The sequence below is a fragment of the Psilocybe cubensis genome, chromosome 10 (genome assembly GCF_017499595.1).
Source record: "Psilocybe cubensis strain MGC-MH-2018 chromosome 10, whole genome shotgun sequence".
Classification (NCBI taxonomy): domain Eukaryota; kingdom Fungi; phylum Basidiomycota; class Agaricomycetes; order Agaricales; family Agrocybaceae; genus Psilocybe; species Psilocybe cubensis.
In genome coordinates, this window is record NC_063008.1 from 1,087,504 (window position 1) to 1,112,414 (window position 24,911).

The following is a 24,911-nucleotide window of genomic DNA, read 5'->3' on the forward strand; positions in this document are numbered from 1 at the left end:
AGTATGAGGTATCTCTGGGAGGAGAAGGCAAAGGTCGCTCAGAAGAACGGAGAGGTAAAGTGCAGAGATTCTTCGTTACGGAAATGTCCCCTGAACTTTTACTTTTAATAAGTTGACCGTGGGAGTTCTCATTGATGGATAAATTTGGAGAACAATCTGGGAACAATCAGCATTGTATTAGATTTGTTCTTCTGACTCGATTATAATACCAAGATAATACATATCGGTCCCTCCCAGTTTCCGATCTATGGAGGTTTACGTTCACCCTTGCAGAGCATTCCTTGGGGATTTAGATTCTGAAGTCCAGACCGATTTCCGTCAATGGTCCACCATGGGCGGTCGGCTATCGTCATCCAATAAACACCCGCGTTACGTACAATAATGCATTCAATATATTTTTTAAGGTTTGGCGTTGAAATATAACCAAATATAACAATGTATTCAGGCTCATTGTTCTTAAGTCACGTATCTGTGACCTCGATAATTTTTGTGGTAATATAAGTATTACCTGCCATGGGCAGGTATTCTGGAATAACATAATTATTTCATATAATCTAGTACACAGTAGTAGACACAAGTATTGCGACGAAGCCGCATTTTCGAGTAAATGATTGCAGCCATTGCTGCCACAATATAGTGTTATACAGCTGTTCGAACCCGCGGGAGTCACGAGTGTTCGAGATGATGTGGAAGATACCAGATTACGTAACATTTTCATCATCGTTTCCAAATGCCCATTGTTCAAATCTACATTGTTTACCCTGAGAGCCAATCCGACATTCCAATGATACAAAGAGCTCTTCATAGAGGGCATATGCCTTTTTCTTAACCCCACAGTACGTTACTGACTCTCATATGGACCCAACATACCCGATCTTCACCACCTGTGCTTTCATCGGATGCCTCCTGGTCCTCATCCCACTGCCATGGCATCTACAAGCTCTGAACGCTGGGACGTGTCTTTTCATGATATGGACAGCAATTGCATGCCTTAACCAGTTTGTCAACTCGATCATCTGGCATGGTAATGCGCTCGACAAAGCACCTCTATGGTGTGACATATGTACGCACTTTCAATGTCGTCTCTTGTTCGAACACCTACAATTCATCTTTCCAGCTACTCGTCTCACAGTAGGAATATCTGTTGCTATACCAGCCGCTTCGTTATGTATAAATCGACGGCTATACAAAATTGCAAGCTGTCAGACTGCCACGATCACATACTCTCAGGTTAGTTACTTAATGAATTTCGTTATTTGGTATAACACGCTTCCTATCATAGAGGAGAAGAGCTGTTTTCATCGACCTAGCGATTGGACTTGGAATACCAGCACTGCAGATGGCCCTCCGTACGACACTAATGTCTATCATTTACTGTTTTTTTCTGACCTGTATCTATAGAGTTCATCGTCCAGGGCCATCGATATGATATATGGGAAGATATAGGATGTCTCCCTACCACAGTCAACACCCCCGCTGCCTACCCTTTATCATTTATATGGCCTAATGTTATAAGCCTTATTTCTGCTGTTTACTGCAGTACGTATAATCCTCTTTCTATAATTATGTCGATTTCCCTTGAACTAATGATCCTTCTGCATATTCCTTAGCATTGACTCTGAGGGCATTCTTGCTGCGCAGAGCCCAGTTCAACCACATCGTGGCTTCTAATACCTCTCTCACGGTCAATCGTTATTTTCGACTCATGTGCCTTGCAACGACAGAGATTCTTGTTACTATTCCAATATCGAGCTACGGAGTTTATCTGAACGCCACCTCTGCACCGATTTACCCTTGGAAAAGCTGGTCAGATATTCATTATGACTGGTACACTCCCAACATTTATCCTGCAGTAATATGGCGGATGAGTCGCAAAGCCATCATTATTTTGGAGCTCAATAGATGGTTGCTCGTCTTTTGTGCTTTCATGTTCTTCGCATTTTTTGGCTTTGCAGAGGAAGCTCTGAAAAACTACCGCAGCTTTTATTGCAGTGTTGTCACTGCCATTGGCGTACATGCTCCTGGAGATAAAGCTGCTATCGAGTGAGGTTTATATTCTTTCATACACGCTAAAGTCGCTGATTGTTGTCTGGCTTTCTAGCAAAAAAAGGTACATACTGCCGTTAAGACGCACAGCAGAAACTTCTGTATCCTCCCGACAATGCCCATTAGATTCAACAATAGCACGAAGTGACTCATGTTACTCATCTACGTCAACAAAATACTCAGCTACACTTCAACCATCTCCTTGCACTCCTCCCTCCAAGTTCGACTTCGAGAAATTTGGAACTCCGATTCATGACCCGGCGTTTAATCAGTCCGCGAAGTAGCTCGAAATGTATTGCTTATAATTATATCTCAGTATTCATCATTTTTTGAAGAAATTATCGTTGTACATATTTGGATTTTCCGTCTAAGGGTAATGTCGTTTGCAATACATAGTATGGCAATCTTGCTACAGATGCATCGTTTCTTCCTTCATGTAACATTGATCGCCAGCTTTGTTAGTATAAACGTCAAATTTTAAGTAAGTCAAGTTCAATGATGAGTGCAGAATCATTTACGGATAAGATAAGATATAGTTCGCTCTAAGGCTCCAACCGTTTCATTTGTTTATCGTTTGTAAACGGTATATATCATTTCGTTTAGTTTACGAGCCTTGCTAAACAGTTTACAAACATTTATAAACGGTTCAAACGGTAACATATTTTTGTGCTAAAGTATATCTCTTTTTTGGACAATGATGGGTGCGTATTACATCAAATGATTCATTTTTTATTCTTTACACCAAACTAATAACTCATTTGCACTCTTGTTTTGGTACCATTTTTGTACCAATTAAGTGCCGACTATTATATTCCTTGGCAAATGGGCCGCATTAGGACAAGTGATGCGTTGAACGCTGTTGAACGCCTGCCCCTTGTAGCTACCCTCGAGCTTACTGTTTACAAACATTTATAAACGTTTGTAAACTGTGCTCGGATAGTTTGCTCTTTGAGATTGAAAGAGTTAGGTGAAGTATAAAAGAAGAACAGAATATCCGCAGGTCACGTATATTCCGTGGGTGCGTAGGGCTTGGGCGGGTGGTCGGGAGCGACCGAAGCATAGTCACGAGAAGTGACCGAGAACGAAACGAAACACGCAAACGCGCGGGTCGTGAAGAAACGAAAAGCGAGGAGATTGAATGGCCGCCAAAGGCCCTGAGCGCTTGGATTGAACCACTTGGAAATCCCAAACGAGAACCAACGGTGGCAGTACCAAACACTGGGAAAAAGGAGAAAAGGGAGAGGAGGGTGGGGTCGAAATTTGAAAAGTGGAGCGAGGAGAAAGGACGAGTGAAGCTGAACGAGTTTGAGGGCGAGCCGAGAAGGAGAGGGAAGAAAACGAGGCATGAAGTATTATATAGGTGTACCTGTATATTGAATCTACAAGAAGAGCTTCGAGAAAACATGACAGGTGAGACCTGACGAGTGTCAGACTCAGGAACAGGAAGTACTGGAGAAGATCATTAAAACAGAAACGTGAAGAAGATGATCACAAACGAGCAATGACAATCCTCACTGATCCAAATTCCTATCGTGGTTTTTTATTAAAATGCTTGTAATCTGTAAAAAGTATCTGAAAAATTTGCGGTAACGTGCGTCCGAGACATAGCTTTAATGTACAAATCCAAGACTAAGACCTGAAGGAGAGAGAAAAAGGAGAGAAAATTGTAAGAAAAAAACTCAGATTCTGCCAGGCATCGCTTCGGCTCCGGGTCTTTTCAGACCTGGTAGATTGTTCCTGAAAACAGCCTTAAAACAGTGAAAAGCGAAAATCATAAATGCTAATATCAGTCTGAATGCAACCTGTCAGAACGATCAACGTGGACTCCATGGCGGAAAGAGTAAAACAATCATGCGTCTTCCATTCATACTTGCACATTCTCAACACTTCGACTGTCCATGGGTTATGCACACCCTTTAGCACATATTACAGTCGCTATCTTAAACTGAGGCCCCGAATCTCCACATATGGGCATGTCCGCCTATGACCCTGCTTTCAACTCTCAATTCTTTGATAATTGCGTCTGAAATCTGTGAAACTGGACAATGCACTAAGGGCGCCTCTCAATCGGATAGCTTTTCCACCCTGCAGGGCACTTATATTCGGATTGCACGCCTTCTGTGCCCTCCGCGAGAAATGGACAATGTGAATGAAATAACAACTTCTGGGCCTCAGATCTGCCCAAACCTGGGTATGTGTATAGAGGTGCTTTAAAATTATTTTACATCAATTCCTCTGCTCTCCTATGCATCAACGTCGGCCATTATCGAGTCATTGTGCCGAAGACATGGTATGGATCTCAAGTAATCTCAAGCGAACGGAAATAACGAGAAATTGCAGTAGAAATGGAATGAATTCGTCGAATAGTAGCACTACGCTAGCAAATGCATACAATAGCATAATATATAACAAAAGGCATAATCTAAGGAATCGATTAGAATCTTCAACCTTTAATGCATAAAATTATTGAAAATCATACGATAGTCGTTTTCATTGACCGGCATGAGGATTGATGTAACAAGCAGAGATATCAGATCTTACAGAGAGTTAGCATCTCGTCCTATAGCAGATGACGAAAGTAAGGATGTACCTTATGTTGTTAAGAAATGATACAGAAATAGGTGGTTCCAGCAGACCGATTACGTTCATCGTCTGTTAACATTGGCTCGACATCAGCGGGAGGGCCGCTTAACATAAGCACAAGCTCTTCGAAGGTGTCTGATGACGCCAGGGAGTCAGTCGAATCGATGGGGATTGATGGTGAGGGATAAGTATGCATTATTGAGTGGGACAGTGGTGCAGGTGTTTCCAGAGGTGGTCGAGTGGTAGAAAGCAAGAAGGGTTTTGAGCCTAGGGGCGAACTGCGCATGCTTTTAAGCTTGAAATTGTTTTCTTATTGGCATTGTCCCATTGTTAACAACTCGGGGATATGAATGGCGTGAGAATTCCATATTCTAAGTCGAAGCCCTTAGATTCCGGAAAGAATGGTCTATTTTAGCCGACATCATTCCAACCAAAACTTAAGCCAAGGCTTTGCCGAGGGAACTGTGCAGTAATGTACTTTTGTGACATAGATACGGGATTAATAGGAATTTTGTTCGCGGCAAAAGATTTACTGCAAACTATATTTGTTTGTACACACTGAAAATACCAGTTTAGTGACTAAGTGTGACAGTTATTTGGCACTTGTCACTTACTTGTTTTGCTGTCCTACTATTACTAAGCCAAAGGCAAATTCCGGCACTCAGCCTTCAGGACCCAAGGTTGGGCAGTCGAGACAGCTACGCGGAAGACGGCCAAATCACGCAAACTAGCAAAATTACCGATGAGTATTTACGAAAATGTTGTGGAAACTAACATCGATACCACTAAGATACCACCATATCAACAGCATTCCTAGAGCTATGTCCTTCTCAAACTGGAAGGTGTCGATGCTTTGCTGCAGGATCGTGGCATAGCTTGAAATAAACTCAAAATAGGAGCATTCCCTATGTAGCTCGGTTACGCAGAAATTCAAGTCAGATTGTATGAATAGAACGCTGAGTCGATGGGCTCAGGTCGAATTTAATATGTCACATTACGGTAAACAGAATTACAGAACACAGGATGAATCGGAACGAAGATGCTATACATGTAATCAAGAGAATTAAATCAATGCCCATTGTTATCCGAAAAAATAGTCGAGCATTGAGTGTGAACAGACTGTGAATATGTAGACGACATGTCCGTTGTAAAAGTTTTGTCTGAGAATGGGGATCCCGTGGCTGACGTTGGAGGCGGCTTCCAAGGATAGGAATTATGAGATGAAGGGGTCAGTGGACATATAAGTGTGATTTGCGATGTCGAGAATTGGGATTGAACGTCGGGTTTGCTGATGGTCGCCATTTTAAAATCGGGGATATCCAATGAGCTGAATAGATAAGTCAGATTGCTGAGTACAGATATTTGCGATATGGAACATACTGGGACGGTAGGCTGTCTGAGACCTTTTGCTTGAGCAGAGAAGGGAATTTTCCCAGAATTGCGGACTTAATCCATTGATAGCAGGCCCGATATTCTTTTATTGCATCTTGTCCGAAAGAGAAGAAAGCGAAGAATATAAAGGTTGATATCGGAACGGTCCACCAAAGCATGTACGTGTAAAAGAGGGCCTGCTTTGGGATAAAGATGGTGGGGAACACCGCGATTCGAGAGAAGTTTGAATGAACGTCTTCCCAACTAATCCACGGTCGAAGGCCAGCTCTCATGGTAAACCACATCGTGAGCGCTATCACGCCCGCACCCCAGAACATTTGTACGAGAGACATAGCCATAAGTCGAAAGTACCGCGAGGGTGTGAGTACGGATGAGGTTTGTAGATGCCTTGCGAAAGTAATGCGACGATTCCAGAAATTACGAAAGGCAATGCCTACAAGTTGTCGTATATGTAGATAGTATTGTAACTTAGGACAAGGACATACCTGATAGAATAAATGCTCCTAGGGAGAAAGATAGTGGAGGTACCCAAATTAAGAAAATTGAAGCAACAGAGACGTAAGTTGCTGCTCGACACCCGAAGTCCTCTATAATGTCAAATCGGTGGCCTTGTACAACGTAATCTAGGTCATAAATAAGAGAGAGCTTGCGTAGAAGGGTTGTAAGGTACGCACGGGTAGCCATATAAACCATGGGCAGACCGAAACACATCAAGAGGTCGAAATAAAGCCTTTTTCGTCTTTGAGCATAATCGGTTGAGATTTGGCGAATGGATGAAACGCGTTCCAGGTGTAGACACAAGCAGAAAATGGAAACAGGAAGAGCAAGGTTCGCACCCATGTTGATCTTGGTGCCTATGTACCGCGTTAGAGAACTGACATATGGTGAGGGAATAGATTCAGACTTACTGATATCACACCATACAACAGCGACTATATCAACATTTCCCGCCCAAATGATCGTGTCTACCCCGTTAATGAGATTGCATACAAAAAGCCAGAGTGCAATTGATATCGTCGGAACCGTGCCTGACCGCCAGTGCCATGGAAGAGGGGCAACGCTGAGTGCTGCTGCTATGAAGGAAGCGATGGGCAGTTCAAGGTGCATTGCTTGTGGGGAGGAGATGACAACTCGAAATCAGAGCTACTTTGCCTGATAAACATTTTGGATGAGAATTCGGGTATATTTGCTGAACAAACAGACAAAGGCCTATTGAGAGCATTGAGGGGCGAGACGAACAATGGGAACAATCGGAGTTTAAAATATTAGGGCCCAGAAATGAGGTCAGTGAAGCGGAGTTGAACGCCTCCCCAAACAGCCAATAGGACACATCTAATGTCCACATCGACGTCAGAATCGGTCAATATACGTGAGACGCCATCTGATACTATAATTTAGAGGTGACCTTGAACATGTTTACTTCATTGCAATTTAACAACTGCAATTACCTCTATCGGCCAATGCTCTAGGTCTTCGCCATTGATTATATTGTCTTTGAGTTTTGATGCTTTCAGCCTCGCGTTCAAGTTAAGATAAATGAATTGGTATCTTAAACTACAAGCGCTACAAGACTGAAGCGAGTAATGCAAAGTGATCGAAATGTTTGGCTAAGTATTGCTATTTTTCACAAAAGGCTGGAAGGACGAAATGATATAACGACAAAGGGATATGAAAAAACCGATAGAAAGGAATGAACGATCATAATGCATGTATGTAGATGGTACAATCAGAAGATATTCATATATTGATAAGGATACAAGGGAAACGAAGCTGGAAGGAACGTGGGGTCATGTTGATAATCGGCCGCTCCGTAATCTTAAGGCGGGAGTGGCGAAATCACACAGAAAGTATGAAATGGGGTATCACGGTGCGGCGAAGGTGGATAGTGTGGTTCTGAGGAGGGTTGACCTGAAGGAATCTGAGGTGGTTGGTTCTGCCGTCGTCAAATTGTAAGTGTGCTCAAATCAAGCATAGAATGGAAGTTTACCTACTTTATGCAATAGTGCAAAACGCCGTTATAATGCCAGAGTTATATCTTTCAGAGTCGGAAAGACAGGCATCGGCATCATCACAAGAGTTTAGTGACTCTCCTGAAGCGTCTCTAGTAGCTTGAGGTTCATCAAATTGGATGAGGTCCAACATGGATTCAAAGGAGTCCATTGGTGCAATATTTGTCGCGAGATGGTATAGGTTCAAAAGTATCGCAATGCGTTGAAGCGCGAGTGTGAGTAAGAGCGAAGGAGTTGGTGCAAAAGATAGGGTGGGCGGAAATGCATGTCTTGCTCGTTTTATGCTTTTGTGCATCCCCGCATTTGGTAAATGACATTGACACTTTTTGTTCGACAAATGGGGATAGATTTTTTTCTTAGGATTCTCTACCGCTCTTGGAAATATCCCCCGAAACCTTAAAGTTGAATCCCCCTTGGCAGCTATTTCTATATCGGGATGACATTCTGATTGTGACTTTGAATAAAATTATGTTTTTCTTCACGTCGTTTGGTTAAGATTCTTAGTGATTCTTAGTCGCCTCATAATCTGTAGCATACCATACGCAAATTTTGCAGACTTAAATTTTTAATGCAAGATCTCGGGAAACTTAACGAATGGACAATACTTTGGAAATTCTAAACGTGGGAATCCTAGGTTCAAGTTAGGGAATGGGATACCGATAGGGGGACTCTGACATTTTATACTATATACCTATCAATAACGAATTAATTCAATGACAGACTTGTATAATACCTTGACAGACAAATCCCTCTGGACGGGCCTTGGTTGATTGTATAATTGCTAATCGTACCACAATGCCGCAAAAATGAAGCGGAGATTGTAAATCCAAGTTTACCATCACCCCTCACAATGCTTTCAGGTGACACAATGGTCACAATGAGTGTGACTTTTTGTTCCCTCGAAGGAGTTTAGCCTTGCTGCAAAACCTCCAACAAACTCCGCTTGTTCAGTGTCCCAAAGTCCTTTGTTCCTTCATTCACGCGTAATCTCATATACCACGATGGCAGGGATTTTGGCGTCTTTCAATTCCGCGTCCCAGCGTCTCTCTTTCCTCCTCTCCGGACTTGAACGCATTTTTGTCGCGTTTCACAATGCACGCATCTCATGATCCTACGTACCCTCTCTTTCCAGTCCTGTCGTTCCTCGGCTTCGTTGTCGCTCTCATTCCTCTGCCATGGCATCTTCAAGCTTGGAACTCTGGAACCTGCGCCTTTATGATTTGGACGTCGTTATCATGTCTGGTTGAATTCATCAACAGCCTCATCTGGTCGGGGAACATTGACGATAATTTACCTGTGTGGTGTGATATCTGTATGTCTTCTCGGTACTACTTTCGTCTTCACTGCATTAAAATGTTTCATTATAGCTACGAAATTTTTACTCGGAGCGGGAGTTGGAATCACAGCGTCTTCCCTATGTATAAGCCGTCGACTGTATAGCATCGCAACGACTCAAAACACCTCCATCACACGAGCCGATGTCAGTCCTCTCTCTTAACCCTTTGTTCTTCCCATCTCACCAATTTCTTTCAGAAACGTCGCGCTCTTATAATTGACCTATTAATTGCCGTCGGTATACCAGTTCTAGTAATGGCTCTGCGTATGTTCTACTTCAATCAACTTGACCTACCCGTTTCTAACACTCTTTTGCCAGACTATGTTGTGCAACCTCACCGTTATGATATTCTTGAAGACATCGGCTGCCAGCCTGCGATATACAACACGCTACCGGCATACTTTCTCGTTTTCATGTGGCCGATCCTTCTCGGCGCAATCTCTTTTGTGTATTCTGGTACGCCCGTCTTCGCCTTTATCTCTCTTACACTCAATCCTAAATTGTCCCTTCTAGCTCTCACCTTCCGCGCTTTTTGGATGCGTCGCCTTCAATTTGCTCAACTCGTATCAACAAATTCCTCCCTCAGCATCGGTCGCTACGTTCGCCTCATGATGCTCGCCGTGACCGACATGGCGCTGACAGTCCCACTGGGGATCTTCAGTGTCGTCTTCGGCACACAGGGCGTCGGCCTTGCGCCCTGGATATCCTGGGAGGACACGCACTTCAACTTCTCCCACGTCATTCAAGTCCCTGCTGAATTCTGGAGGACCAGTCCGTCGTACCAGGTCAGCGTGGAGCTTACGCGCTGGTTGTTTGTCGCGTCCGCGTTTATCTTCTTTGGGCTGTTTGGATTTGCTGGAGAGGCCCAGCGAAATTACAAGCTCGCGTTCTGGAAGAGCGTCAAGCCTCTGGGATGGACGCCATCTAATACGAAGAAATCAGAGATCGTTTCGTTGCCGAGGTCAGTGTGATATCGTTTTATACGGCGAACGATCCCCCGCTCACTGCCTACTTTCTTCAGTTGGAGGAAGGCCGCTGACTCGAAGAACGTCTCCATCTCCGACCCCGTTTTCCTTGGTAAAAACAGCCAAAACCTATCCGGGAAAGCTTCGACGACGTTCAGCGTCGCCTCGTCCACGGACGCGACCGTCCGCGTCGATATCGACATCGAGAAGTTCGCCGATCAGCCTACACCCTCAACACCAGCTCCTGCCTACGTCTACCCACCGCCTTCATCATGTTATAGCTATACCATCACGACTGACGTCTCTCCGTCGTCTTCTGCGACACCTCACGACCCTCATTGGCCAGTGCATCGCTGATGCTTTTCGTTAAAAGTTTTCTTTCTTTATTGTCTTGGTTTGTTAATGCTATCTATGTGTACCTAGAGTACTGCTTTGTTCTCTCCTATCATCCGTTTGCTAACCCCAAATGCTATCACAAAATCGATTATTAACCCTGTTGTATTATATATTGGAATAAATGTATTTTCAGCTCTTAACCAAACTGTGGACCGTTACTTTAAACTTTGGTATGATGTTTTTGAACATTAAAAAAATATTCGACAGTCGGCAAATAAAAGATTATTCGGTCTCTTAGAATTCTAGCAATTTAAACAAGTGAACATCTCGCCGATCCATCAGGTACCGATGCCTGCGGGGAAGATAAGATGTTAGATAATATCTGGGGCAATGGGCATTCTTGTGTCTTGTGGGCTAACGTGCTCAAAATGGGAACTGGGGACACTCCCCTTGAAGCGCTGGCATTCCGTACAAATTGGCACCCTCGGTCATCGGGAGTATACATGTGGACATACATCTCTAGAATGCTTCCCCATGTCCGCCTGGATGATTTTGGATAATTACATTTCCCAAGCGCTGGTGCGCACAACTTGAACTTTGGATGTACCGCATTGTCCGGTGGAACATCCGCTTCCATTTCGTTCCTGTTTAATTTTATCGCCCAGAGTTTTCTGCCGGGCATAGGGTAAGATAAAGTTCATTAGTAAAGAAAATACCACCGAAGAGATGTTTTTTTTTTTTTTTTTTTTCATGGAAGTTCTTATGATCGAATTTGTTAGAATTTTTCAAACTTACGTTTCGGGATATGGTGACCCATACCCTTTTCCGATATTATGAGTCAGTTGGAGCGTATCCCGGAAGCTGTTAGGATTCCCTGCTCTGACTTCTTGCTCCGGGTATCAGAGCCATTAGAACCTCAAGGTACATTGCCTTTACAATAATGCTCCACCGTCCAATATTCGAAATCTTGATGAAAATATGAGTCAGTAACATAACAGAACAAAACGAAAGGCTGCGGGTTCCATTTCAGAATTTTCCACCGTATGCGCCTCGGATCTGTCTGCGAACTGGATCTTTGTGCCACCCCGGTAAACATGGAATGCAGAACCCGAATATTATACATGTACTTCTTTCTGGAAAATCTTTAGGTACCCCATTTTGAGTCGGGTACCTTTATCAGTTTTTGGACGCTGATTTACATACCCTAGTATTTTATTGCTGTGTCTGCAGTCTATATGCAGCGTTTGGGATTGCCGATGTTTATTCCTTCCTAATTCGTATTTGTGTGCAGTAGGTGTACAGCAATTCGAGATATTCCGGGTGCCAGAGTTCGCCTTTCTCCCCCTATGTCAATGCCAGATCTAGACACAAGGTACCCTAGATCTCTTCTTTAGATATAATCCAGCAGAAACCAAACAAAAAAATGTAAATGCACCAAGCGCCCAGAAATAAACACTGTCAAACATGTATACCAAACATCACAGGAAATACCTGTAAATTACGGAGAATCTCCCGGAGAATCTTCCGATCCAGTATGCACATGCACAGCTACCTGACACAAGGTGAAAAAATCCAACCTTTCGGCTCAGACGAGCAGGTGGTCACTTTGCAGGTGGAGTGGACGTTACGTGAAGTCCAATATCACAAGGGCGGTCGAGGCGGGTCTACAGGAACGGCGCCGACCGATACAGGCACCGAAGCGGACCGATGTGTACGGATGGGGAAACTTTGTTCACCTTGTTAGTCGAACAATGGCTTAAAAATAGATGACAAGTTCGGCTTCTTGCCCGCAGCCGTGAAACGCTCCCACGGGTGCCCCATGGACCGCCAAATGCGTCGAACAATATGTTGAAGACTGCGATTGTTTACTTAGGTTTTCAGTGGCGCATATATAAGACCCCTATCGTGGAAGGAGGGCGTTAATTCTTTTCTTCAGAGTTACCCCCACCTCGATTAACTTCGTTCTTCAAGCTTCAACACTTCTTTGCCCTCACAGGCTAGCAACCATCTCCAAACTTCATCAGCATGGACCAGTTCCTTACCTTCCTTGATTTCTCCGCTTCTGAGGAATTGGAAGAGATTAGCATCGACGCCCTCCCCGTCGATGAAGACTCACGATACCGCCCTGCTACGTGGTGTATCGTGGCCTAACCGTACCCACCCAGTGCGTCTCTCTACCACCTTCTGTTGTGAAGTACAGCATACTGACTTTACCCTTCTCTCCTATAGATCTTGGGTACATTTCAACGGAGGATAGCTCACCTTCGTCAGCCTTTACACACTGTGGTAGGTCCATTGTTCCCCCATCTTTTGTTGACGTTCCCTCATTGTTGCCTTCCTCCACAGTGAACACCATCAGCATTTCGTTCTCACTCCCTGCCCCCGACAATGTTCCTTCGACTTTTTCCCAAACAGAAACCTCGAAGAACGACCACCATATCCACACCCTCATTCTCTTCAGTTCATTCTCCTCAACCTCATTCTCATCAACTCATTCTCCTCGACTCATTCTCCTCGACTCATTCTCCTCAACCCCTCCACACTCATTCAACTTTTTTATTTCTCTCTCGTCCTCCCAAATCAATTGTAAAACAACATCAAGTCTTTCATCTCGGTCCTTCGATGTGTATCTCTAAGCAGTTAGATGTATTTCATATCACACTCACAGTATAATGCGTTAGGCATTTAGGATACAAGTGATACCCCAATGCAATTAGGTCCTAGAAGACCTCTTTTTTTTATCTTTCGTATCTGTGCGATGGTTCGACTGAAGGCTCGTGCTCGCTTCAAGAATGGACGCTTAGGTCGTCAGTTGAGTATCTCGGCCATGAACCAGGACAACGAGTGAGTCGTTTTGAGTAAAGTGAAGAAGAGCCTTATTGATGCGCATGCTTTTGAACCATCAGGACAAGACTGGAGCGAGCGTACCTTGCTTATATTCAAGTTGACACAGCTGCATGTCTTTCGGAATCCCGCTCTTCAATGGTGTAGTTCCCAGCGTCAATCATTGGACACCACGCTGACATTGCTTTTCAGGAGCTTGAGCTCGAGTGCGTGTTCAGTAGCTTCAAAGTCGCCATTCAACATCGTGATTAGATCTCCGCGCGTAGCTATACGGTCGAGATACCCAGTTTTCTGTGGTGTTCTCTATCAGTGACAGCCTTGAACACATCGCACAGTTGAAGCGAGAACGGCCCACGGTAGGTGTCTCCGAGAAACTCAAACGTTCTTCCCAGTTGACGCAGCAGTTTGTAGGCATCGACCCACCGCAGTACAGCACATGCACGACGTATCAGTCTTTCAAGATAGCAAAACAGTGCGTGTTCATTCAGCTCTTCATATACCGTTCGCTGACTGCAAAACAGATGTCTGGTCACGGAAGCAGGTCGTCAAGGAACTCTTCCATTTCTTCGAGTTGCGTTTTGGGTTTCACTTGGGTGCCTTCTGGTAAAGGCAAAGCAGGTGCCTCCTGGTATTCTGATATCCGACCAGGCGAAAGTAAACGGAGATGAAATCGAAGAACCATGGTAAGTTATATGTAACGTACCTTGCTTTCGTGTTCGTGTTGATGACGATGGCACAGCAGGCTTCGCTCGTAGCTTGAATGACTTTGCTCTAAACCGGTTTTTCAGGTCTAGGCGGGCGTGCTGGGTTCAGCACGACAATTCGCAGGAGCGAAGAACAACCGACTCACCCCACGTCGCTTCGGCGGCCTTCTTCTCTCGACTCATTTCATCGAGCTCTTCGTCCCAAACGATTTGCTCTACTTTCCCCTTCTTCGATACTGCTTGAGAAGCGGTGTATGTTGGTTTGGAAGTGATGTGCGCTAGCGATGTATCGACGTCGTCGTCGTCGTAATCTTTCTTTTCTATGGCACTCAGAAGTGGCCCCGCATCGTCTGATATCTTCTGTTTCTCCAGGAACGCACTCAGATCGACCTCTGGCTCGACAACAGGCTCGCCTTGCACAATCCCAACCACATCAACAAAGATTTCAAAAAGAAAAAAAGGAAATCGACAACGCACCATCCGAATCCAGCTCGACCTCCTCTTCTTTATACCGATCAGCATTAGTACCAAGGCTGCGCCGACTATACTTCTGCGCCAACTCTTGCGCGCGTTCCGCTTGCTCTTCCTCCGTTAACTGTTCCGCACCTTCACCCTCCAACAAAAGACGGGTGCCAAATTGTGCTGGGCGGCCCATGCCACGCCCTCGTCCGCGGGCGCGAAGGTACTTCCCAAGACCACCGCGAGACTTACCCCTCCCCCTCCCCCTCCCTTGGCTTGCAGCACCAGCAGAAGACTCTCCAGCGTCCGCCATCACCTATATCCAGTACAACTCGGCAAACCGATCAAATAATTGAAGATCGGGGTCAAACTATCGATGTTAGCTCGGATTGCGGATTGCGGATTGCGGATTGCGCAGTGGCAAGTCCTTCTCTCTCTACGTTGATCTGTATGTATGTGAGGCGACGAGTGTTGATTTTATGTGGTAGGGTATTGTGGATTGTGGGAGGATATGGGTGTTGGTGGCTTTGGCTTTTGGTGGTGGTAGAGTCTCGAAGATACGGGCTTGCCCTCGAAAGGCACGCGAGCAGGTTAATATAGCCACGTGATGGACGTGACTGGCCCCTAAGTATGTATATCGCGTTTGCCGCCTTTGTGATGGGCTAAAATACAGTGGCCTACAGAGGCCACTGGGTAGCAGTGAAATGCCGTGAACTTTTTGAACAACTGTGCCGCGTAGTTTACGTTTTTATGTGCCTTATTTTATAGAATGATAATCTTGTTTTTATTGAATCATAGTACATTGCGCGTTGAGGGCAAAAGACATCGTTTTCATGACATTCAGACACGCGAACTCTGCCCGAGTGTAATAGTACATCATACAATCCGTAACCGGGTCATCATTTTCTGTCCAAATAGCTTCACTCATCCAGCTACAACAAGCCATTCACGACTTCGAGATGTAAAAAAGCGCATATTAGCCGTAGTATTACACTACCGTCAAGTCCATCGTTTTACAGATTAAATCACATATAAATCAAAAACATCTTAGAGTGTATACCGGAAATCGGGATGGCGGTCACCAAGGTCGACCCAAGCGCGCACACCACCATCCGGTTCACTTTCCGTGGCATAAGGCGCCAGAACCTCCTGGCGAGTACGTTCCTTGTTTTTGTTTTTCCAGGATAGGATGGAGGCGTTGACGATAGCTAGTACAATCGTCATGATCATGCTGCGTATATACAGTCAGATCATAGACACGGGAAGCAGCATGCAAATGACGCACAAAATAAGATTCATGACTGTTGTTTTATGGAACCGAGGGCCTTCGCTGGTTGGGTATCTCCAAGTACTCAAAATGCCTCCCTAATTGTGACTTTTAGCTTCCAAAAGCAACATCAGAGCTCGTGAACTTACCATACTAGTAGCCATAAAACCAACAGCGATACTGGTCGCTCTTGTATAGTACGGTTCCGAGTTGTTGGATATCCAAGCAGCGATGACAGGTACAGTTCCGTATATCCCACTAGCCATGAGGTATATGGCTCCATATGCAGCATGCTTGTTGGTGGTTCCTTTTTGACTGTTAGTGTGAGACGTAGAAAGGCTGCAGACCGTACCCACCTAGATACATAGCGTAACCAGCAATTCCGATAAGGCAAACCGAGCATAATGGAATAGCTCGACTCTTCAGGCGATCAGACGTGTACGCGACAACGAGTGTCACTGAAAATCAATCAGCTCAACACAGGTATCACACTGATGTCCCAGGCTTACCAACAAAAGCACTAGCGAAAGGACCGACACTCAGAAGCTGCGAATGGTTCGGGCTGAAGCCCAGCTGGTTGATGATGGACGGCGCGAAGAGTGCAAGACCGAAGAGGTTCGTTCCACCCATAAAGAAAGTGATGAACATCAGAATGACATGAGGAGACTTCAACGAGCTCAAAACATGTCTGATGCGGAATTCATCGAGTGGGTTGACAAACGGTCTGTCTTTCTCCAAGCGGCGCATGACAAGGCTTCAAAATAGCGAGATTAGCTCAATGTGCCATAGGCTTGGCTTGGAAAAAGGCACTTACTCTTTTTGATTGTCAGACAGGAATCGCGACTCTCTGGGTGTCGCTGGAACCATAAAGAATCCAAGAACACCCATCAGCACGCTAAAGATACCTTCCTGTCAAATAGGGCTAGGTCAGCAAGATAATCATCTAAGAGTCGGTACCCTCATACCAGGATAAAAATCCATGCCCACGCAGGTTTTCCTCCAAGGCCTTGCATGTTGTCGATGGCGGCTGCAAGAAGCCCAGAGAATGCACTGGAAAGCTACTTTCATAGTTAGCCAGGCCCTGTACAGTAAACAATAAGACGGGTGCCTACAGATGCAGCGGAGAAGAAGAATGCAATGCTGTCAAAAGAATACTTTGAACACTGCGAGGAGTAATTTTTTTTGTCAAACTCACCGATACGATAGTTCGGCACGGGTGTAGAATCCAGAAAGGTAAAGCACAATACCAGGGAACATCGGTCCTTCTACAAGCCCCAAAAAGAATCGTGCAGCGATGAGATCGTGGAATGACGATACGAAGCCTTGGAAAATAACGATGATGCCCCAAAGAGTCAGAATAACTGGCATCGCGATGTTGGGTCCGATTTTGCGCAATAGAAGGTTAGCTGGGACTTCGGCCATAATGTAGGGCCTGTTTGAAGCATTAAATCATGGTAATGACATCGCATATGAAGGGAGAAAACGCGTACACGTATGTAACCGTTACGCAAATTTGGTATTGTCGGTCAGTCATTTTGAGACCTTTTTGAAGACCCGCAACTCTTGCATTTCCTGAAATAATGGCATATGAACATCTGGGTACCTCCAAGGCCCCTAGCAGCACATACCGATATTAGCACGATCCTAAACTGAATTTAGCACATAGTAATTGCCAAAAATAATTGCGACCCACCAGGAATGACAGTAGGTAGAACATGGTCATCATAGGAAGGATAGTCCAATCCAATTTCCTCACTGCGCTTCGGATCTTTGCATGATCGACCTCATTGAAGCTGTCCTTCTCCAAGTCGGATTTGTGAACAGAGGACGAGGCGGGGCTGCACGGTTTAGGCTCGGTATTCGGGTTGGTGGCCATTGTATAAGTCGATGACAGCATGCGCAGAGCAACAACTCGAAGCGATCTGTGTTGCGGGTGGCGCTACCAAGCTCAAAGATCCTTTCTTCGTAAACAGACATGCCTATTAAATAGTAGCTCGATTAGATCTGCAGGTGGCAAATCAGTATATTACACTGATTTTCCGCGCGTATTTGAATTGACAGCACCCACATTTAGATCCTAAAAAGACACTCAGCGGATACCCGGTTTGACAATGCTATTTTTTGCGCACCTTCGACCTCGAATTGGAAACGCAGCTCAGCAAGTAACTGCATATGCGCTACATATAGGGCTTCTGACAAGAATGTGTAGCTGCAAGAAAACATACTGTGAGAAGGCCGACCCAGTCGCCGAAGGAAAAAGAACACAGCGCCCTAAAGCAAATTGTACAACAATGATGTAAGCCTTGAGGACAGAGCGTTGAAACGTATCAAATTTTAACAACGTAACTCGCGTCTGAATGTTGTGGGGCTTATGTTCTGGACAAATGGGCTGGTAAGTTGAAAGGGTCGCATATAGCAGTTAAAAATGGTTTAAAGCTGGTACCTTGTTATAAATTTATTCCAACTCTCTAATATAAGCAACGCTTCCTGACAAGTTACATCACACTAGATAGAACGCCTGCCCTGCACCTGACTGCTCATAATCGAGAAGGTAGTTTAATTATGCACCGTTGCAGTACAGAAGTGACATTTGCAGGTAATGATAGTCGATTGTCAGACCATGTAAACGAGTCGAGGAGATATTGAACCATGGCTAATGTGAAGAATATTCCTAGAAAAAGGTACCTGCGAATGATCAAACAGTCAAAATACGTCATTTACCAAACAACAAAGTTGCAGCTTACTCGCAGCGTGATTGTAAGTGTTAGCTTGGGACACCCGGTTACTGTGCCACAACATCGCGTGTTTGAATATCCAAATCGCTTGATCTATCGAGTTGTCTTCTGCATTCATCAGTTCATTGACGCTGATGACTTTATGGGCCAATGCCTTGAGTGTAGCCTACGGCAAGTGATTAATGAATGTTCCCAGAAACCGGATGAACCACGTTACCGAGAATGCATGATTTGCAAATGATAGGGTGGCCTTGGGTTCTTCGAGGAAAGCGATTGACCGAAAGGAAAACATAACACAAAAATGTAGAATGTAGGAGGTTGATGAGGCGACCTGTCTCTGAAAGTGAATGGTTTGTATGTTGCTACACGTTGAGCGACATCGCGTTGACTTGAATAGCTTGTCCAGGAAGACGAATTCACCTAGAACCTTGTAGAGCAAAGCTTCAAATCTGTCAGTAAATGTCCAAGTGGTAAGTATAGGAAGTAGCGCCGACGAGGCCGTAAAACTGGTACTCTTGATGGTCGTAATCGCTCTAAAGATGTAACACTATCAAAATAGAAATGGGCTTGGCTGCAAATCTCTATTTACAGCGAGAGATAAAGTGGCGTTAGCAGATTGTTACCTGCTATCAACGTTTTCAGAGATGAATGTATGGGAGGAACAGGATAAACATACTTTTTGCTGTATTCCCTATCATGCATTTGATTAGAAATATAAGAGGAGGTGAGAACCACGCCGGCCATGTGCAGAAAGTTGAAAGGAAAGAAAAGAACATACTCTTCCACACAATTGTGCACGGAAAGACGAAATGATCTGAGCTGGCTGATCATAAATGAGGTTTGTGCGTGAATATCATCCTGGGGCCACTCTCCCAACTGCTGCAGAGATATTTCGTGTAAAATGGCATGATATTAGGCGATCCATACATCAATCAGAATAGTAAACTTCAACCTCGACCTGTCTCACATAGTTCGCCCATGCTGCAAACTAAAATAATATTGGTCAGAGTCGGCTGAAGACAAAACAAGTTACTTCACCTTTGCCTTCGCGATTACAACAATCCTATCACTGGGCTGCAAACATCGAACGTATCCCATGCCTTTCCCAGCACCAGTCGAATCAATGAACTTCATCTCGTCCTCCTCTGCATAGTCGGGGACCTCATCAGACCACACAATTTGGTGTATTGCATCTTCGCGGGAGGCACGTATGTTCCGTTGTAGATGCCAAGTGCTCGAATCTGTTTGACTAGGATTCGCGACCAAAGCGATCTTCATACCGTCTCCAACTGTGTCGTCCATTGCATCCATGAAGTCCCGGACGCGCGTAAGAATCAGACCCTCTTCTGTGCCAGGTTGTTCGCCAACTGAAGTCTTCTCGACTTCACGGATAATGCCCGCTTCAAACCATGTCCAGGACCCGAGATATTTGCCTGCGTAGACAACATTCATTAGCGCTGCAATCTACTAAAGAATGACTTTGTGACGTACTGGGGAAGTTGTTCTCGCTGCAGAACCCTTGGTCGTGACTGATGGTCCTAAACACCACTTTCTTGATTCTCACAAACTTTGTCGTCCCTATCAGCTCGGATAGTTTTGGAGTGACCAAAGAGCACTCGGGACCCCCGGTTTCAAATACGCATGTCGGTACGTCGTCTGGTGGTCTCACACCAAAGTGGACTTTGGGCCAGTACTGGGCCTCATCGATGATGACGTTGGCCAACTCCACGGGAACCCAGAGCGTAAGGTAACCGCGTACAACATCGACGTCGTCCGGTAATGGTGTATAGTGGCGACCTTGCGCAGATTGTTCGTCTTCATTCGAATCGGTCAATGTCGACATTAAGCTGCCCATCCTGTGTGCAACCCCTGGGTTGTGTGTTGATTGTCGGAAAAAGAGATGATATCAATGGGGTATACACTCCACAGAAGTTGAAATGGAAAATCCCATGTGTTGTTTAAGCTGCAATGCACACTCTCGGATGCATTGAATGTTGGTGATGGTTGTTGGTGTGACTTGTCCATGCTTTGCCTGCCCAAGCTGGGCCGTGATCATGTTGTCGGTGCTTCCGGGATGTGCCGTATGCAAAGTAAACCAACAAGTGGCTTTCTTTCCTCGACCATCTTCGACCACCATCCATACTCCCCCACGCATTCTTCTCAGCGCTTCTGGAAATAACAAAAGTATAAATCTACTCTGGCGACATGGAGCGCGATGACCGTCCCCATGGACCGCGGGAGGTAATCATGCTTCCGTCGGACGCCTGAAGGCCTCCCATCCACTTTCTCCTGGTGTACCTTCTCGGAGACACGACCACTGTGGACTCTCATCAATGCATTATCGATTCCCAAAGTCGTGTCAGAAACTGAAAATGCCAACTCTGTCTCTCCCCAACGCCTTGTCCTCTACATGTCTCCTCACTTGGTACTCGGTCTTGAGGGATTTTTCACATCGAAGATTGACGCCCTGGCGGTCCTCCATGATTTTACAACTCGAACTTGTCCTCAGTACGGATAAATTCTCTTGAAGTCGATGTTCATTCAAACTTCGTATCTGGAATATGGAGTCGAGTTCGGAAAGGACCTTTATATCTAAAGCGACTCACTAAATCAGATAAGCGTCAAATCGTTGGTCGTGTTCTCTTTCCTCTGAGCACTCGTTGCGGTCGTACTGCCTGCATACATCAGGAACGCAAATAGGGGTCCCTTATATGAAAGTTTTGGGGATCGGTCTCATCGCCGGCTGAACTGCGCTACCTTTGAGTTGCGTCCTACGGTCATTCTTTGGAAGATGATCTTGAAGTAAACTTTTGATTGAAAGACTTACTCTCCGACACTCTCATTGTTATGGTTTAAGACCAACAAAACTTCCTTCGCCTATTCGTGGTTAACCAGCTTGAAAACCAATGGTTCAGTTCTATCCTAATGAAACTTCTCTATGGTAGTGGTGACGTCTCGGTTAACCCGTCCAACACAGTGTCGGGTTTCAAGTGCTATAAACCTGAATCAGCACTCTGGGTGGTTAAATTGCCACTTCAACAATCGTACCGTGTACGAATAATGGATTGTGAGAGGGGGACATCAACTCCTCCCAGTGTCACAAACTGTCGTTTGTTTGCGCAGGTATCCTTGTGTACTGGCCAATATTTCCTGAACTGCGAAATGGAAGCGTCCATTCAATAGCAGGTTGGAGAGCGCGATCGCGTGCGGATGTTCTGTCTTGAATATGAGTCACCATTTCTTGATCAACACAATCAATACCGACCTTATCTGCTTTCTTCATCGGGGCTCTGCTGTATTCCGGTCTTTGAGATTCCACAAATTCCAAACAAACCCTAACTAACCCAGCATTGTTACTATCTTCTGAGTGAAGTCGATAAAAAAACTCGCACATGTGGCATTTCGAAATGGCTTCCTTGGTGTGGTCGTGGGTTGAGTGGCCTGTGCCATTGTCGTGTTACAACACACCTAGTGACGCGTTTTCTCTTCATTGTTCATCTCAGGCGAGTCCCAAGAGACCCGCGACTTAGTGTAGTGTCATTTCGCGAGGATTGTCTGGTTGCTTCCTTGGACCTGTTCACCTGGGATAAGTCGTACGTATCGTGGTATATCTAGGATAGACTAGGAATAGGAATCTTTGTGGAGTGCACGAGAAGTTTATTGCTGAAATGAACCGTTTCGGTGGCATCTGACGAGAAGAGTAGGGTATGAGGAAATCACACACAGAATACCAACTTCATTTCTTTGAAACATGAGAGGCACCAAAGCGATGTCAACACTCTTATATAGCATGTTGATTGAGAGACGTACACAATAATCCCGGATTTGGGAAGTTCAATGGCGCCATAATATAATACAATGATGCAAGAGAAAGTCGACTCGATGTCTTGATAAAATAAAAGAAAGGACATTAATTCGATGTTGGAGTCCTGACTTAAAAGAACTGTGTCAACAAACAGTTCAATTTTTTGTGGTTGGAAAAATTCGGGTACGGGGAATCGAACCCCGAGCTGCCGCGATCTGTATGAGAGGCGGCAATGTTAGCCGTTACACCATACCCGACATAATTTGTCCGGTAAAACATGTAATTAGATGGTCAAGGACTTGGCAATGAAAGTGGTTAAGTGATCGGAGTCGTGGGAATTGGAAATATTTCATATCGAAGTCCGAGTCAGACTGTCTTTCGTCTCTGTTTTACTCCATTTTCGCCTATAAAATTTCCTCTTTCATTATCGTCCAATGTTTTGGGAACCTCATCCTCTTGAGCGCATGTTATATGCCAGAACATGAACACTATCAAAATTGAAAACGCTTCATCCCCGTTACCTTTAAAATTTTGAGGAAGACGTCAAAGGTGTTGAAACGCGAATACGAGTTGAACTCGAACTCAATTGAGCAAGTGAAGGAAGAGTGTAAGTTGGTGAGTAATCCTCTATAACGAAGAAGCACAACCAAACTGTGATCTTGATAGGTATGCGAAAACGGCGAAGTAAAGGCTGCTTCTCCTTCTGGGTCGCTCAACTCTAGGGCGAATGTTTTCGTGAGTATTCAGTATTTACTGTATGTGAGATGTTAATTCTGACGAGCTAGTGAATTTCTTCGTAATAATCATCTTGGTTTCCGGCTTTCAAACTACATGACCAATACCGATATATATCGCAATGGCACATAAATTTCGAATTTCGACTCGTGTACGGGGGTATAGTTTGATGTAGCCATCAACTCCAAGCCATCCGGGCGCATCGTGTTCCAGCTATTCGACGACACAGTCCCCAAAACCTCGCGCAACTTCCGCGAACTCGCGACAGGTCAGCATGGGAATACGACGACAGTCACCAGACTCAGCGATACTTCATCTGGTCAACGTTACGCTCAGAGTACCCTGAACAAAAAACCCAGGCTAGTCAAGAAAGAGGATGTGGTACAATCGTCCAATCATGCCGAGAAAATGTCCTTGGATCGTTCTCGTGCGCGCTGTGATGATAGAGAATTCCCAGCTATCCAAAGAGTTACGTGTACTGCGCAAAAGGTGAGCACCTTATTTTACTAGTCTAAATGAATATAATAATAATGATAAACCGAATAATACACCGTCTTACCTATTCATGAATTAGGCTGATTTCATTCTGTCTAGATCAGCAAAACGAAAGTGGAGAAATGTTATATGTTGAAGGAGAAAGATTTGATCGGCCTTGAAAGAGAAACAAGGTATGTATCTGTGTACATACTCTATTTTCCTTGTTTGACACAGAAGTGTAAGGTTTTGGCAGCCACCAGACATTCCGCAAAATGTTTGGGCACCTATTTATCTTTATCGGGAGTACGAAATTGAACGTGTGGCTTGGAAAAAGTTTGGGGGTTACCACGGATTTCTCAAAGCGTGAGTTGAAAGACCTTTCTGATTCAATCACATCCTGATCATATCATATCGTAGTCTGTACAGGCGTGCTCGTAGAAAAAGGTCCCCCAGACAAAAGAGATTGATCCCATTTCCACTGGCTTACTGTGAGCCATTCTTGCGTCTGTGGAGACAACGAATGGGATCAACACCCCTTTACGTTGATTTCGTTAAGACAGCAGTCGGGGATGGCTTTGGGCTGTATGAGTATGAAATACCCCAAGGCCATCTCACTACCATCGCTTATCGGTCCAAAAATTGGCCGTAGCTTCTCAATATTGCTGGTAAGTATGCATATTGCTGTGTGTGGCGTTGACTGACAAACACAAGTCTTATACAGTATACGTGAATGTAATAATGCTACATTGGAGCAATATGATTTGTTTTTGAGCCTTCTAATTGAACCTGCCAGTCGGCACGGCGTGTATCAGGAACCGAGTGCAAAAAGGGGCACTAACTCGCATAACCCTGCAAGTCTGGTCTTCTCGAAACAGGTGTCTTTGCTACCAGGAAGACATGTTCCTGTTGAAATGTTATAACGATTTATATCTCAACTCGAGTTAAGTATCTCAGTGCTTACATTGCTTCTCCAATTGCGCTGATATAACAGAACTTCGTTCTCAACCTCACGACAAGTCAGTGGTACCTGATTGTAGAATGTCAGAGTTGGACTAAGGCTAAGCTTAGGTGCAGCATCTTCGTCGAGCTCTATCATGTGCTTACCCTCCTTACGTTAACCACTTCATCCGTTTTTTGTCGTGGGTGTGGTGGGAAAGCAGCCGCTTCCAACGGACGCGGTAAATGGCGACGCGGTCATCCATGGTACCAGTCACGGAT

General features: G+C 44.9%; 5 protein-coding genes and 1 non-coding gene across 6 annotated transcripts; 2 read left to right on the forward strand and 4 right to left on the reverse strand.

The window, feature by feature from the left end:
- Positions 1-9,620: 9,620 nt before the first annotated feature.
- On the forward strand, positions 9,621-10,688 carry JR316_0010635 (Pheromone B alpha 3 receptor; the record flags this gene model as incomplete). Its single annotated transcript, XM_047896301.1, has 4 exons — positions 9,621-9,630; positions 9,685-9,822; positions 9,880-10,327; positions 10,388-10,688. The coding sequence occupies 4 exons, from the start codon at positions 9,621-9,623 to the stop codon at positions 10,686-10,688; spliced, it is 897 nt and encodes a 298-aa protein (XP_047744346.1).
- Positions 10,689-14,040: 3,352 nt separating this feature from the next.
- On the reverse strand, positions 14,041-14,987 carry JR316_0010636 (uncharacterized protein; the record flags this gene model as incomplete). Its single annotated transcript, XM_047896302.1, has 4 exons — positions 14,041-14,144; positions 14,215-14,301; positions 14,362-14,628; positions 14,693-14,987. 4 exons carry the CDS (start codon positions 14,985-14,987, stop codon positions 14,041-14,043), a joined length of 753 nt encoding a protein of 250 aa, XP_047744347.1.
- Positions 14,988-15,721: 734 nt separating this feature from the next.
- On the reverse strand, positions 15,722-17,817 carry JR316_0010637 (putative transporter; the record flags this gene model as incomplete). Its single annotated transcript, XM_047896303.1, has 12 exons — positions 15,722-15,905; positions 15,960-16,039; positions 16,091-16,248; positions 16,298-16,399; positions 16,451-16,695; positions 16,756-16,850; positions 16,907-16,999; positions 17,054-17,081; positions 17,137-17,373; positions 17,432-17,513; positions 17,570-17,585; positions 17,635-17,817. The coding sequence occupies 12 exons, from the start codon at positions 17,815-17,817 to the stop codon at positions 15,722-15,724; spliced, it is 1,503 nt and encodes a 500-aa protein (XP_047744348.1).
- A 1,888-nt stretch (positions 17,818-19,705) lies between these two features.
- JR316_0010638 (uncharacterized protein) lies at positions 19,706-20,531 on the reverse strand (the record flags this gene model as incomplete). The annotated part of the gene is made up of 2 exons (XM_047896304.1): positions 19,706-20,109; positions 20,168-20,531. The coding sequence occupies 2 exons, from the start codon at positions 20,529-20,531 to the stop codon at positions 19,706-19,708; spliced, it is 768 nt and encodes a 255-aa protein (XP_047744349.1).
- A 2,128-nt stretch (positions 20,532-22,659) lies between these two features.
- Positions 22,660-22,738, reverse strand: JR316_0010639. Its single transcript has one exon. It is a non-coding gene; the product is annotated as a tRNA-Glu (tRNA).
- A 599-nt stretch (positions 22,739-23,337) lies between these two features.
- Positions 23,338-24,060, forward strand: JR316_0010640 (Peptidyl-prolyl cis-trans isomerase cyp5; the record flags this gene model as incomplete). The annotated part of the gene is given in 4 exon segments (XM_047896305.1): positions 23,338-23,367; positions 23,382-23,705; positions 23,811-23,884; positions 23,928-24,060. 4 exon segments carry the CDS (start codon positions 23,338-23,340, stop codon positions 24,058-24,060), a joined length of 561 nt encoding a protein of 186 aa, XP_047744350.1.
- Between the last annotated feature and the right edge of the window lie 851 nt (positions 24,061-24,911).